Source organism: Oculina patagonica, chromosome 3 (assembly GCF_052425735.1).
Source record: "Oculina patagonica isolate OP01 chromosome 3, crgOcupat, whole genome shotgun sequence".
In the NCBI taxonomy this organism is placed as follows: domain Eukaryota; kingdom Metazoa; phylum Cnidaria; class Anthozoa; order Scleractinia; family Oculinidae; genus Oculina; species Oculina patagonica.
In genome coordinates, this window is record NC_135760.1 from 13265747 (window position 1) to 13280180 (window position 14434).

The following is a 14434-nucleotide window of genomic DNA, read 5'->3' on the forward strand; positions in this document are numbered from 1 at the left end:
CAGAAAAATAACGCCTGATGGCAGGTTAGGTTACGCACGACAGAGTTACCTTTTGTCTCGTCACGCAATCTTAACCCCACATTGAGAAGTAAATTTTCGTTTGGATATTACCAAAAGCCGCTTCTCCTCGCGTTATTCTTTACCTTACGGCTACACATGCCATTTCTAACGACTACATTTCCAGCAAAACAGTTGCTGTTTATTTTTCTAATGGCCATGCATTAACTTCTGAACAGAAGAAACGTTTAACGTTTACTGCTTCCACCGGAAGTAATTTCACAACAGGCTACAAAAACACTTATAAATATCACTTAACACATTTAATGATGTTGCAATTAGCGAAGCGCACTAATGACGTCACAGAATTTGACCCCCGGTGTGAGTCAAAATTCGGACAAACAAACCGCTCGCTGTAAAGGCAATGTATGGTTGGCGGGCACTATGGAGGCATATTTAGCGATTGTTTCACAAAACCATGGCCAGATTGGCTCGGAATTCGAGAGAAAGTCTTACCTGTGCAACGTAGAAAGCTCAAACCGTGGTTTGAAGCAAAAGGTTTGTCAAACAGAGCTATTATTTAATAAATGTGTAAAATGTTTTACTCTCAGTTATTGAATGGATTATAAAGGCCCGATTTGCTGCCGGGATTTGCTGAAAGAAAACATTTATTTTTATGAGAAATGCAAAACGTTTACACTGTTCTTAGTGGCACATTTTCCAACACAACAGAGCTAACCTCAGATTTATGCCACCACAAAATTACACAAAGAAACGCTCGTCCGATCGGTCCCCTTGCCTGACCCGAATATTTTAAGAGGTCAATTTCGTTACACAATTGTCGCGGCAAATACTATATTATTACGGGTGTGCAAAGAGGGGAAAAAAAAAAAAAAAAAAAAAAAAAAAAAAAAAAAAATATTTAATATACACTGATCGAGCTCGGCAGCTGTAGCTGCAGTCTGTAATAGTAATGGGGATAAATAACAGCTTTATTAAAATCAAACCCGCCGTCAATTCCATTAGAAAGGCGTTTGAATAGCATAATATTTTCGCCCTATATCTATCATGTGTCGAAACAGATCGGATGACCGGCCATCAGTGCCGTCAAATTCGGGAAGAATTCTGAATTTCTTGAAACCGACGATCTTTCCCGTGCCTAAATGAAGCAAACATACAAGTGCTATCCTTCGCAATTATATAATTCGATAGTAATTCGCTATCCGCCGCTTAAATTTCTCGGCAGCCTGAATAATTTTGCAGTGGGAATCAAGGTGTTATTGCCGGATCTTCGACTAATAAATTCAATTTTGGGCCATTTTTTGGATACCTTCAATCTGTTTTCACTTACTAAAGCAAAAATGTTTGGAATCTATCATTTTTCGAGCCTTTCGAGAATCTCGGCCTCACATTGTGCCTTTCTCGCCCCTTTTTTCTTGTCAAGAATGCGTCCCCTCCATACAAAGCCTTTGCCCAAACTAAAATTGTTGTCCGACTCACGCGAGGGGGGAGGGGGGGGGGTATCATGTGGCGAAATCTATTTTTAGTAATAGTGCGCTTCGCTAGATGATGTTGCAATTCTAAATTGTGCAACTCAGCAGAAATAATCAATTGTCACGAAATGAGTTCCCTTTGGTTAACTATTAGCAACGATTTAGTGTGTGAAAGACTTGTACGAGTACAAATTTGCGTTGTTAATCGTTTAAGGTTAAATTAATATTAGCGCCTAAAGACTTGTACTAGTAAAAATTGCGTTCTTAACCTCGTTTTAAACTTCACTGCCTTCGAGCGCTGAACCGCTTACATTCTTAATTGGTTATGTGACGTAAGATTTGGGCTACTCACGTTTTTGATTCTTATATAATGTTTGTAAATTTGACAAGTCACGTTTTTCTACAAGAACGGAAGTGCTGAAGCACAATTGTGCAACTCAGCAGAAATAATCAATTGTCACGAAATGAGTTCCCTTTGGTTAACTTTTAGCAACGTTTTAGTGTGTGAAAGACTTGTACGAGTACAAATTTGCGTTGTTAATCGTTTTAGGTTAAATTAATATTAGCGCCTAAAGATTTGTACTAGTAAAAATTGCGTTCTTAATCGTTTTAAACTTCACGCCTTCGAGCGCTGAACCGCTTACATTCTTAATTGGTTATGTGACGTAAGATTTGGGCTACTCACGTTTTTGATTCTTATATAATGTTTGTAAATTTGACAAGTCACGTTTTTTCTACAAGAACGGAAGTGCTGAAGCACAACTATAGAGTGACACTTTACAAGTCACGGCTTTGATCACCCACAGAGGAAAGTATTCCCTTGAGAGTTAACAAGAATGCGATCCCTTCCGGTTCAGATTTGAGTCCACTAAACGCTATTCTCCTACTTTTTTGCTTGTAAACAAGCAAAAAAAGTCGAAAAAAATGAAAAGGAAAAAAAATTAAAACAAAAATGAAAAGCAAAAAAACAAAATATAAAAACAAAAATGAAAAGGAAAAACATTAAAACAGAAATGAAAAACAAAGAAACAAAAACAAAAACGGTTGGTGACCCTTCTGGGCCGGAAACAAAAACAAAAACGGCTGGTGACCCCTCTGGGCCGCCGTAACTTGTCATCAAGTCCAGGATCAAGTCTATGGAAGCCGTCGAATTCTGATTTTTTCAGTCAGCGGTGTATCGCAATAACCCATGATGCACTGCAGCATGAGCGGCAGTCAAGACCGGCAGATTAGAAATTGTGTAAGAAGGTTTTTTCAAGGGATTTCTTTGCAAATTTATCTCTCATTAAAAATGCCATCTGGTCGACAAAGAACGTCAGCAAATGCTCCTGATACGTCCACTGTGACGTTGAACGAAAAAATCCTAAAGGAATGCCACGATTTATACACAGAAAAGGAGAGAGGTAAAGTATAAAACTGTGTTTATACTGTTGACGTGGAACGTGTCCAAGGGGGATCAAACAGTCATATACAGTTAGTGTTTTATATGATTGATCTGACTTGATAAATGGCTACTTTGCTATGTTTAGGTCTTGTTACCATTGCTAGTGGCTTGGGGTTAAATTTACTGGCTCCAAGAAAGAAGATTACCATCATGTTACTTGGAAATCATTCTGCTGGTAAAAGCTCTTTTATAAACTGGTAGGTAAGCTTATTTAAAGCTTAAATTAATTAATTAATTAATTAACCGTTGTTAAAAGCTTATGTTGCAATCATAAAAATCTAGTGTCTTACGGTGTTATAATGCATTGTAAAGCAGAAAATTTGTGATTTCAATTATTTCCAGATTGATTGATTAATTGATTGATAATTGGTTAATTGATTGAATACTTGCTCTCTTCATTGATTGACTGAGTGACTGATTGATTGATCAATCGATCAACTGGCTGACTGACTGACAGACTGATTGATTGATTGATTGATTGATTGATTGAATGCTTATTTGCTTGATTGATTGATTCCTTGTTTGACTGACTGACTGACTGCTTGAAATCTACAAAAAAAACTATCAGTTCTAAATTAAAAAAAATTCCCTGGTGAAATCTTTTTTTATTATTATTTTTCACTTGAACAGGTATGTGGAAGAACATGTTCAGAAAACTGGTGTTGCTATAGAAACACAGGGGTTCACTTTTGTCACAAGTGGGAGGAAACGAGAATCCTTAACAGTAAGAAAACTATGTTATGTTGTTAATTGTAAGGATAAGATAAAGATAAGATGTGTTACATGACCTTTATTTATTTGTGACTATTTTAATCATAAATTTTCTTTTGCAAATCACACATTACATTTTCAGTTGCTACTCGGATTTAAGTGTACATTTTTAATGTTTACCATGTAACAACTCGGGTTTAAGTGTACATTTTAAATGTTCACCATTTTTTCTAAAAAACAGGGAAACGCTACACTGCATCTCTATCCACATTTCAAATCATTACAAGATCTTGAAGGTAAGGTTCAAGGAATTCTGCAACACAATCAGCTATGATTCTTTTTAGAATATCACATTCCCTTATTGCTTTAACTTGTTAATTCCCAATACTATTGATATTAGTCCCTCAAGTTAGAAGCCTATCTACCTGCTAACGAAAAAAATATTTCTCTGGTAAGCCCTCTTCATTCAACTTCAAAGAACATTGTTCTTGGCCAATATTTTCAAGAATGGTGTGTGTCATATTGTCCTCAGCCTTCCCCCCTCCCACACACTCCTTCTTAATAAACTTTACCAGTTTTTAGCCCACCCAAAACTTGTTACAAAGTTTTTATAAGCACAGGGCTTATAAGCTGCTGAGTGCAAGTTTTCATTCCACTATTTACATGTTAACATCTTGTTTTGATATTTTTTGTAGGTGTCGTGGATTACTTGACAACTGAAATTTCAACTTCAAAGCAAAAGAAATTCAGTTTGGTGACATTTGTTGACACACCTGGACTTGTTGATGGGGACATGAAGTATGCATTTGACGTGGATGAATCCATCCTTTGGTTAGGTCAGTTCATACTTGTAAATAAAGAAACTGTAGTCAGGAGTTAACTTCCCAGAAATTTGTAAAATTGGTTACTACTGACATTTTTTTTTTTTGGATAATGAAATCGAGCTAACCCAGTCACCCAGTAAGTAAACTATTTAACAAATTTTACACTTAATTTACATTTTAACTATTTAGGTGAGGGCCACAGGGCCACCAGTTAACAACTGTAAAGTGTTTTCCCTTACTACTTACTACTACTTCTACTACAATCAAAAAAATATTATTTATCAATCATTTACCATAACTGATAAAGGCACATGGTCATAGTGCTTATAATTTACTTTGTTTCTTTTGGTAGGCAATCTGGCTGATCTTATTTTTGTATTCTTTGACCCAATTGGACAAGCACTTTGCAAAAGGACTTTAAATTTAGTTGGTAAGCCTGATCTTTGTTATAATTAATATTTTCCACTGCTACCGGTACTGGTATATTTCAAGTTTTATTTAACAAAAACTGGTTGAGTGGTATGGTTGATTTGCGTAGATTTTGTAAAACTTGTAAAATAGTTCAAAAGTTTGGATTATACAGTCGTAGCTCTTGTAAGCGGACACCCTTGGGACGCAAAAAAAAGTGTCCGTTACTAGAGTTGGCCGCTTACGAGAATGGTTCTCGTAAGCGGCCACTAGAGGTGAAGGAAATAGATGGCCGCTTACGGGAGTTTGCCTAGCTAACAAGTGGTGTTTCAAAATGTAACCAGACGTGGATGACGACAAAACAAACACTGAAATATGGTTCTGTAATCACTGTAAAATAATTGTGACGAATGGCGATGTAAAGTTAATAAGAAAAAACAAGATACAAAGGTTGTTTATAGGATTTTCTTTTGGGTGTCCGCTTACGGGAGCTTAAAAACAAAGAAAAAGTCAAAGTCGTAATCTCGGAAAGACAGTGTCCACGGCCATTTATGGAAATGTCCGCTTACGAGAATGTAAAAATACAGAGTTTGAATGGGAGTTAAAATGGGGTTTCAAACAAGGTGGCCGTAAGTAGAGCTGTCTGCTTACGAGAGTGTCCGTTAAGAGAGCTTCGACTGTATTTGAATTCAGTCTATTGTAATTTGCTTTTTCTTATCAGTAAAACTCCATGTCTTGATCCCAAGATTCAACAGTACAATGTGTTTGTTTCAATAACTGTACATGCATGCCACACATACTGACACCAACCATTTGTGCTTCTTTGTAGAACAACTGAATGAGAAGCAAGGTGATCGAATCAGATTCTTTTTAACTAAAGCAGACACTGCCGGCCATGAGAGTGACAGGCAGGTATGTGCAGGAATACTGTAACAACAGCAACTCAACATGCGAATACAAAAACAACACAGTATAACATTTTTGATTAGTTCCAGTGGGGTTTTCAATACAAATGTACAAATGAGCTTATTGCTAAACCTTTCTCCTCCGCAGATGGTGGGCAAAGGCAATCCCCGCACACTTTTGTATCTCTCTCCCCAGGCTCTCTGCATGCTTTCTTTTATCCTCTCCCAATTTGATAATTGATATAATTATGAGAATGATAAAGGTATGAGAATAATAAATTATAATTAGTAACTTTGTGGGGTTATACTCTTTTCTGCTCACTTGCTAACATGTTTCATTTTTCTTGAGTAGAAAGTGTTGATGCAAATAACGCAAGAGCTTTGTAAAAGACCAGGACTCAACAAAGCAGGATTTGAAATGCCAACCATTTACATCCCTACACTACTGGACAAGGTAACATATCGGTACATGTTACCATTAATTAGCATTTGATATACAATGCCACATATTCCAAGTTGAAACATTTGTACTTTTTGTAACCCTTTGCTCATCTCGTTGCTTGGCTTTTAATGTTGTTTCTTTACAGCCAGCAAGATGTGCCAATCAAATTGAAGAAGTTTGTAAAGAAATTGAGAAGACAATCAACCAGACGATACAGAACACACTGAACACACTTGAAAAGGACTGTGACAAGGTTGCTGACTTAGTGGATAAAAAACTGACAATTGATACGTGAGTATAAATGAGTGTTCTTTTACAGTAATGCCTGGATCCAGCTTTTTAATGAGTGTTTTATTATAAGGCCTGTTTGAACCCAGGAGTATCAGTAGTTTGTATAGTGTGATCGTCTGGGTGAGAGTAGTTCTGAAAAGAACTGTTGTTGGTGACTGACGTTTCAACAACCTGAGCACAAGACATCTTCAAAGTCTTTACTTCACATTTGTATCATATTTTGCCACTAGTTAATTTGCCCCAGATAGGGATATTGAACTTCTGCATAATTTCTTAGGACACATGAACTTAAATGAATGATGCAGAACATAAGGTTTCTGTTGTCGCAAGTTTCTTTCACTTCTATCAGTACAAGTCTTGTTTCTCATGGGAATCACTGACAATGTTTAAATATTTAGAATATATAAAACTCACAAATTGCTCACAGTTTTTCTCATATAATAAAAAGGAAGCAGCAAAATCGAACTTTGAATCAATCTTGGATTCTTTGAAAAAGAAACTTAATTTATGGAAATGGAGGAATTTAACTGTTTTAGGCAGGATCCAAATTGTCAAAACATTTGCTATCTCGAAGTTTCTATATCGTGCATCACAGTCACCTCTCTCGAATGAAATAATTAAGAGTGCCAACAAAATTATTTTTGATTTTATATGGAAAGGAAAGGACAAAGTCAAAAGACGTGCTCTAATAAATAACATCGAAAATGGGGGGCTTAAAATGATACACTTGGAATCTCTTATTCAAGCGCAGAAAATGTCTTTTTTTAAACGCTATGTGGACCCAGAATACGCTGCTGACTGGAAACATGTCTTGGATACACTTTTAAAGCAGGTCGGAGGCCCTTATCTCTTGAAGTGTAACTTTAGTCTTAATGGTCTTCCTGTAAAAGTGAGCCCTTTTTACGCTGAATGCTTGACGTTATGGTCTAAATTCAACACGTCGACCTCGCCTGATCAAGTCGAGGATATTTTGAATGAGATAGTGTGGAATAACAAGAACGTACTCATTAACAAGAAATCATGTTATTACCCGGATTTGGTTGAAGTTGGCATACATAGAATCTGCGATATGGTTAAGGCCAAGGGTAGCTTTTATACGTGGTCGGATTTGCAGCTTAAAGGTCTTCAGTCCAAAAATTTCCTCTTTTGGCACGGGTTAATAGACGCTATTCCTATCAATTGGAAAAAAGAGCTGAAATCAAACACGCTCCCACATATTCCCCCTTTCGACCCTCTTGAGCATGCGTTGGTGCTAAATTCTGCAAAAGTTTCTGTATCAGAAATCAATACCAAAAAGTTGTACGAAGCACAGGTGTCTGATCTACGTGAAATCCCTACAGCACAATCTAGATTTAATGAAATGCTTCCCGATTCTGAGCTAGTGTGGAAAAAAATTTATAGTTTGCCCTTCCAAGTCGCGTTAGATACGTATACCAGAGATTTTCAGTATAAAATTTTGAACAGAATCCTATTTACTAATGCAAAATTAAGCAAGCTTAAACTAGTTGATTCTCCTTTATGTACTTTCTGTGGCAATGACGAGGAAACCCCTGAACATCTTTTTGTATTTTGCCAATCCTCTAGAGCTTTCTGGAAAGAAATCTCTAGCTGGTTACGTAAATGCGGTATCGATACGCTTCCTGATTTAACCAATCAAGTTAATATTATGTTTGGTTTGTTTGATGCCAAGAGCCACTTTATGCTCTTGAATCATATCGTTCTAATAGCAAAGCAGACCATCTTTTTCTGCAGACGAAAATCCATTGCACCGAGCCTTATCATCTTCCTTGCACACCTCAAAAAGATTTTCAAAATAGAGGAATACCTTGCCAAAGAAAAGAACAAATTAAATCTGCACCTTGAGAAATGGGAAATACTTTTAGAAACACTAAGCTGAAATTATCAGTTTTAATTTGCTTCTGCAGCCACCCCCCCTTTTTTTTTTCTTTTTCTCCTTTTTTTTTTTCTTTATTTATTTACTTATTTATCTACCTTTTAACTCATAATTTTTTTTTGTTACTTTATTTAATTACTTTTAAAAATCTGTAAAACTGGAAAAAATTAATAAAATATAAAAAAATCTTTAAAAAAAAAAAAAAAAACAAACAAAACAAATTGAAGCAAATGTGTCAATTCAAGTGTAGTGTACATTCCAAAGTGTGATGTGTCTGTTAAAAATCAAGCACACTACCCATTTCAAGTTCACTGTGCTTAATTTTGTTGTTGTTGATTCTTCACAGGGATGCATGTTCACACAATCTGAGAGCCAGAATAAAGGGCATGTTTTTTGGCTTCTTGGGTCTTCTTCTTCCTGTTGTTCTGTTGATCAACTTTTTGGCGAGTAGCAGTGCAAGAGGAACCCTGATTGGACTTGTTGGAAAAGAAGTTGCGGAAAAGCTGCATAATTATACTGTAAGTACTACGCCCTGCCTCTATACAGCAATCAATATAGCCTCCTGCGTTTATGTTGTTTTGGCTTGTCACGCAATAATTATTGTTGGGGAGGAAAGATTGCGTGAAGAGCCAAGAGAGCATCTGCACAGGAGGCTACATTCGGTATGTGATCCAGAGGTCTGGGTTTGAGTGTGGCGAGGGTCCTTCTCTTATTCCGGTAAAAAATTCAAAGTGCTCTGGATGAAAAATCTGCAGTGCTTGTTCAACAAAACAGATTGGGTGATTGCATTTATCTGGACAATGGGTGGAGCAGAAAAATGTTATAAAATTTACTTTCATATTTGCCTCTCTCCACCCATGAATATAAATGTTTACCTGCTTGTGACCTCTGAAGGACTAGTATCCTATCCGTGAGAAGAAGTAATACTCTTAGTTGCTTCCTGTTACAAAACTAAGAGTGACCAAAGTGTGGTCTGCTAGGATTGTTCGGCTTATGTGGAGACCTTTACTGAGTAAATGGCCCCATATTGACTACAATAAGCACATAGTATTTCCCTGATCTATAATGCATTTTTGGAAAGAGTCCTGATGCGTGAAAACTGTTATATGTCTGCAGGCTCCAGTGGAGAAAATGTGGTTGTCCATCCCAGCACAGTATCATAACCACGCCCTTGTAGGAATGCTGGTGTTCTCGTTCCTGTTGTTGATTGTTGCTAAGCTTTTCTCAAGGTAAGATTCAGATTGCTTTTGATTTTGAAATAATCAAACTTTGTTTATCGTTAATCCTAGAATTCGCTGGAGCATAGTTAGTAACTATGCCTGGATATATGAGCTAGCAGGCAGGTGACAAAAGCCATCAACCAGTCTACAAGACAGTGTCTTAATCAATCAGATTCAGAAATGTTACGAAAATAGGAAAATTAGTCAACATCTCACTTTTCGCACTGAGAACAGAGAGGGTATAGCTAGGGACATGTCATGTGGCTGTATATAATAGCTCTAACTTATGTACTTTGAAATGCAGGCTAAAGCCAACCCTGTCACGGAAGCAGAAAAAGACGCTTCTAGAACAGAGGTCTTATGTCCAGGGATATGTTAAAGGTCACAAGGTGAGACAAGTTCAAATATCTTACGCACAATTTTCCAATCAACGAATATAGAAAGCGCTTTGTGAGCATTCCCAACTGGAGGCTAGAGGGGTTGGGAGGGACGGGAAGTTTTCTGCCTAAGGCTGTCACAAACAACAGTCTCAAAACACCTCTCAAAAAAGTAATCGGTTTTGCTGATGACAACGCTCGCTTAAACGCCGTGAAAAGAAGAGCGGAAGCCAAATTATCTTCGTTTTCAGTCCGCGGAAAGCACTCCTAGTTTGATGTGTCAAAGTTTTCAGGACTATCATTTCCTTGTACTTTGGATAATATTCAACATTGAACGCAATCTTTTATTAAAGTTTTGTCACTCTACATGTCAGCTTTGAGCAACATGCTGCCTTACCATAACAACTGCAAAATACTGGAAATGCTTTTTGGTGTTTTGTTTGAATCGTGTACTAAACATGCTGTTTAATTTCAGGAGCGGCTTTACCGAGAATATCTGCAGCAAAGTGTTGGAGCTCATGACTTTGACGCTGCCAAGTTCTAATCTGTGATGATAGTTAACAATCGCGAAATGACAATTCTAACTTAAATATTATCTTATTGATCATAAAATATACATAAATAAAATTTTATATGTGTACAAAAACACGTATGTTGGTTCAGTATCATTTAGTTAGAATTGTGTTGTTATTGTCACGCTTTCAAACAGAAACGGGTGGCGTCCATCAGTGTGTGTCACACCCAGTGACGGTTTCATGTAATATATCCAACACCAGCCAGAGAGAAGTAGTTGACAAAATGTAATTAAAACTCGCTTTAATAATTTTTATTACTTGATACGCCGCACGTACACTGCAAAAAGCTACAACAAATAGAATACTACCAAACTTGCACGTTATAATTTAGTAAATTATACCTTTTTTGTTGCTGGGATATGGAGTTTCTTAAAATGCAGTATGAAATGGAGAACTTGAAAATTATAATCAGATGATCAGCATGAAAATTGTTTTAGAGTCATTGCACAGTATTATGGACAAAAAATGTTAAAATCAAAGTCAAATTAAAGACAACACCAGAGAGTGTTCGTCAAGTTTCCAAACACCAAGAAGAGAGTTGAAAACACGACGCACAGCGGAGTATTTTTGATGAACTTCGAGGCGTTTGGAAATGTGATGAAACACTGTCTCTCGTGTTTCAATTCTTTCAAACTATCTCATGATTTGTGAACGTGCGCCATTCTCTATTTTTTACACTTTTTGCGGTGCCTCGTTAGCAACACTATAAATGAATTCACTCCCAAATTCATTTTCTTCTTAGTCGTTTAAAGTGTTGAAAGTCCTATTTTGTCGGAGCTACTGTCTCGCGATCACCAGAAATCATTGTAAGTAAATCGGAATCCCAAAAATTAAATTTTCAGTCTTCCGGACATTAACTGATCATGGCTTCCCATAAACTATAAATTTCCAGGAGCAATTCTTTAGGTTTCTAACTTCATAAAACATTCAAGATTGATTGGGTATCGGCTTTTTCCGATCTACTACCCTGACATCACAGAGTTCTAATTTTTAGTAAGGCAAATTTCAAACAAAATTACCTTAGGGACGGACCATTATTTTTTTGGAGGGGGGGATGAAAAATATTGAAAAAAATTGTTTGCAGGGCCTGGAAAGACAAAATAAATTGTTTGCAAACACGATATGAATAACAAAAAATAGTAAGAATTTCGAAAAAAAATGTTTGCAGAGGTGCATAACCTAAAAAAAAAAGTTTGCAGAGGAAAATTTTTCATACCCCCCCCCCCCCCCCAAGAAAATAATGGTCCGTCCCTTAATTAAATTGAGGCTGCCGTCCAGCGAGTCCTCTCATCACTGCAAAAAAACGCACTGTCGAAGCGCAGAAACATATTAATTTTATAACACTTTGCCATTGAACTGTTCGCGTCCATACAATTGTATGATCTTTGATGCGCTAACAGTTCGCTCAGAATATTTGACACCCTCGCTTACTGCGCGCGAGACCAACGAACTGCGCGCGTGCATAACGTGATGTAACAAAAGAATAGTGACAAAACAATGTAACGACAAGATAAAAAAAATGTTACTTGCGTTCTGTTTTAGTGAAGCTAAAACAAAACACTAATAAAACGGCGCGCCCATATCATGAAGTCACAACAACAACCGCATCGGTAAGCAGATTCGTCGAGACTTCAGACATACGAAGAAAAAGGTAAGAGATAGAAAAACAGCACAAAAATTTAGAGTCCGTCAATATTCAACATCAATGGAGAAGTCTGAGAACAGCCGCTTTCATTGATGCACACATTGCTTTTACGCCGGGAATATTTCTTGTTGCACCTCTTAAAAATCACTTTCAAACATCTCATTTACCTTAAGGTTACTATTGTTAGCGGCTACTAATTTTAGCGGTTTTAGCGAGTTGGGCTAAAATCGCTAAATTTAGTACTCGCTAAAATTTGTCTCGGTAAAGTTTAATATGCGTAAAATTAATACCGCCGCCCGCCAAAAAATTATAAAATTAAATATAGTGACCGGGTAACAATTAACCCTTTTCGGACGAGTGGGGTCGAATTCGACCCCTTCAGAGTCGAAACATTTTTCCGTCCCCTACACAGGTAAATTGTGCTTGTATGAAGCTGCAGTGCTGGGGAAAACTATACAGCGGTTATCCAATTAGGTAAGTACGTAGTGTAGTCATCATATAGTGGTTTGACTAAATTCTATATAGGGATATTAATAGAGGGGATACATAGCCGTACATAGCCCTACATAGCCGTACATAGCCGTACATAGCCCTACATAGCCCTACATAGCCGTACATAGCCCTACATAGCCGTACATAGCCCTACATAGCCGTACATAGCCCTACATAGCCCTACATAGCCCTACATAACCCTACATAACCCTACATAGCCCTACATAGCCCTACATAGCCGTACATAGCCCTACATAGCCGTACATAGCCCTACATAGCCCTACATAGCCCTACATAGCCGTACATAGCCCTACATAGCCCTACATAGCCCTACATAGCCCTACATAGCCCTACATAGCCCTACATAGCCCTACATAGCCCTACATAGCCCTACATAGCCCTACATAACCCTACATAACCGTACATAGCCCTACATAGCCCTACATAGCCCTACATAGCCCTACATAGCCCTACATAGCCCTACATAGCCGTACATAGCCCTACATAGCCGTACATAACCCTACATAGCCCTACATAGCCCTACATAGCCCTACATAGCCCTACATAGCCCTACATAGCCCTACATAGCCCTACATAGCCGTACATAGCCGTACATAGCCCTACATAGCCCTACATAACCGTACATAGCCCTACATAGCCCTACATAGCCCTACATAGCACTACATAGCCCTACATAGCCCTACATAGCCCTACATAGCCCTACATAGCCCTACATAAAGCCCTACATAGCCCTACATAGCCCTACATAGCCCTACATAGCCGTACATAGCCGTACATAGCCCTACATAGCCCTACATAACCGTACATAGCCCTACATAGCCCTACATAGCCCTACATAGCCCTACATAGCACTACATAGCCCTACATAACCGTACATAGCCCTACATAGCCCTACATAGCCGTACATAGCCGTACATAGCCGTACATAGCCCTACATAGCCGTACATAGCCGTACATAGCCGTACATAGCCGTACATAGCTCTACATAGCCCTACATAGCCGTACATAGCCCTACATAGCCCTACATAGCTGTACATAGCCCTACATAGCCCTACATAGCCCTACATAGCCCTACATAACCGTACATAGCCGTACATAGCCCTACATAGCCCTACATAGCCCTACATAGCCCTACATAGTCCTACATAGCCGTACATAGCCGTACATAGCCCTACATAGCCCTACATAGCCCTACATAGCCCTACATAGCCCTACATAACCCTACATAACCCTACATAGCCCTACATAGCCGTACATAGCCCTACATAGCCGTACATAGCCCTACATAGCCCTACATAGCCCTACATAACCGTACATAGCCCTACATAGCCCTACATAGCCGTACATAGCCCTACATAGCCCTACATAGCCGTACATAGCCCTACATAGCCCTACATAGCCGTACATAGCCGTACATAGCCCTACATAGCCCTACATAGCCCTACATAGCCGTACATAGCCGTACATAGCCGTACATAGCCCTACGTAGCCCTACATAGCCCTACATAGCCCTACATAGCCCTACATAGCCGTACATAGCCGTACATAGCCGTACATAGCCCTACATAGCCCTACATAACCGTACATAGCCCTACATAGCCCTACATAGCCCTACATAGCCCTACAGAGCCCTACATAGCCCTACATAACCGTACATAGCCCTACATAGCCCTACATAGCCCTACATAGCCCTAC

At 38.3% G+C, this 14434-nt stretch overlaps 1 protein-coding gene across 1 annotated transcript; it reads left to right on the forward strand.

Annotated features, from left to right (window-relative positions):
• Positions 1 to 2701: 2701 nt before the first annotated feature.
• LOC144646755 (uncharacterized) lies at positions 2702 to 11175 on the forward strand. The gene is made up of 13 exons (XM_078506438.1): positions 2702 to 2893; positions 3020 to 3131; positions 3565 to 3658; positions 3887 to 3941; positions 4341 to 4481; positions 4822 to 4899; positions 5707 to 5789; positions 6135 to 6236; positions 6370 to 6515; positions 8756 to 8927; positions 9526 to 9638; positions 9934 to 10018; positions 10482 to 11175. The coding sequence occupies exons 1-13, from the start codon at positions 2782 to 2784 to the stop codon at positions 10548 to 10550; spliced, it is 1362 nt and encodes a 453-aa protein (XP_078362564.1). The 5' UTR covers positions 2702 to 2781; the 3' UTR covers positions 10551 to 11175.
• Positions 11176 to 14434: the final 3259 nt, after the last annotated feature.

Bases quoted from the DNA above. Each gene is read 5' to 3' on its own strand.
- LOC144646755 (XM_078506438.1), top strand. From the start codon at position 2,782: ATGCCATCTGGTCGACAAAGAACGTCAGCAAATGCTCCTGATACGTCC. The intron at 4,482-4,821 runs GTCAGTTCATAC...TTCTTTTGGTAG, and splicing joins TGAATCCATCCTTTGGTTAG to GCAATCTGGCTGATCTTATT. The intron at 10,019-10,481 runs GTGAGACAAGTT...GTTTAATTTCAG, and splicing joins GATATGTTAAAGGTCACAAG to GAGCGGCTTTACCGAGAATA.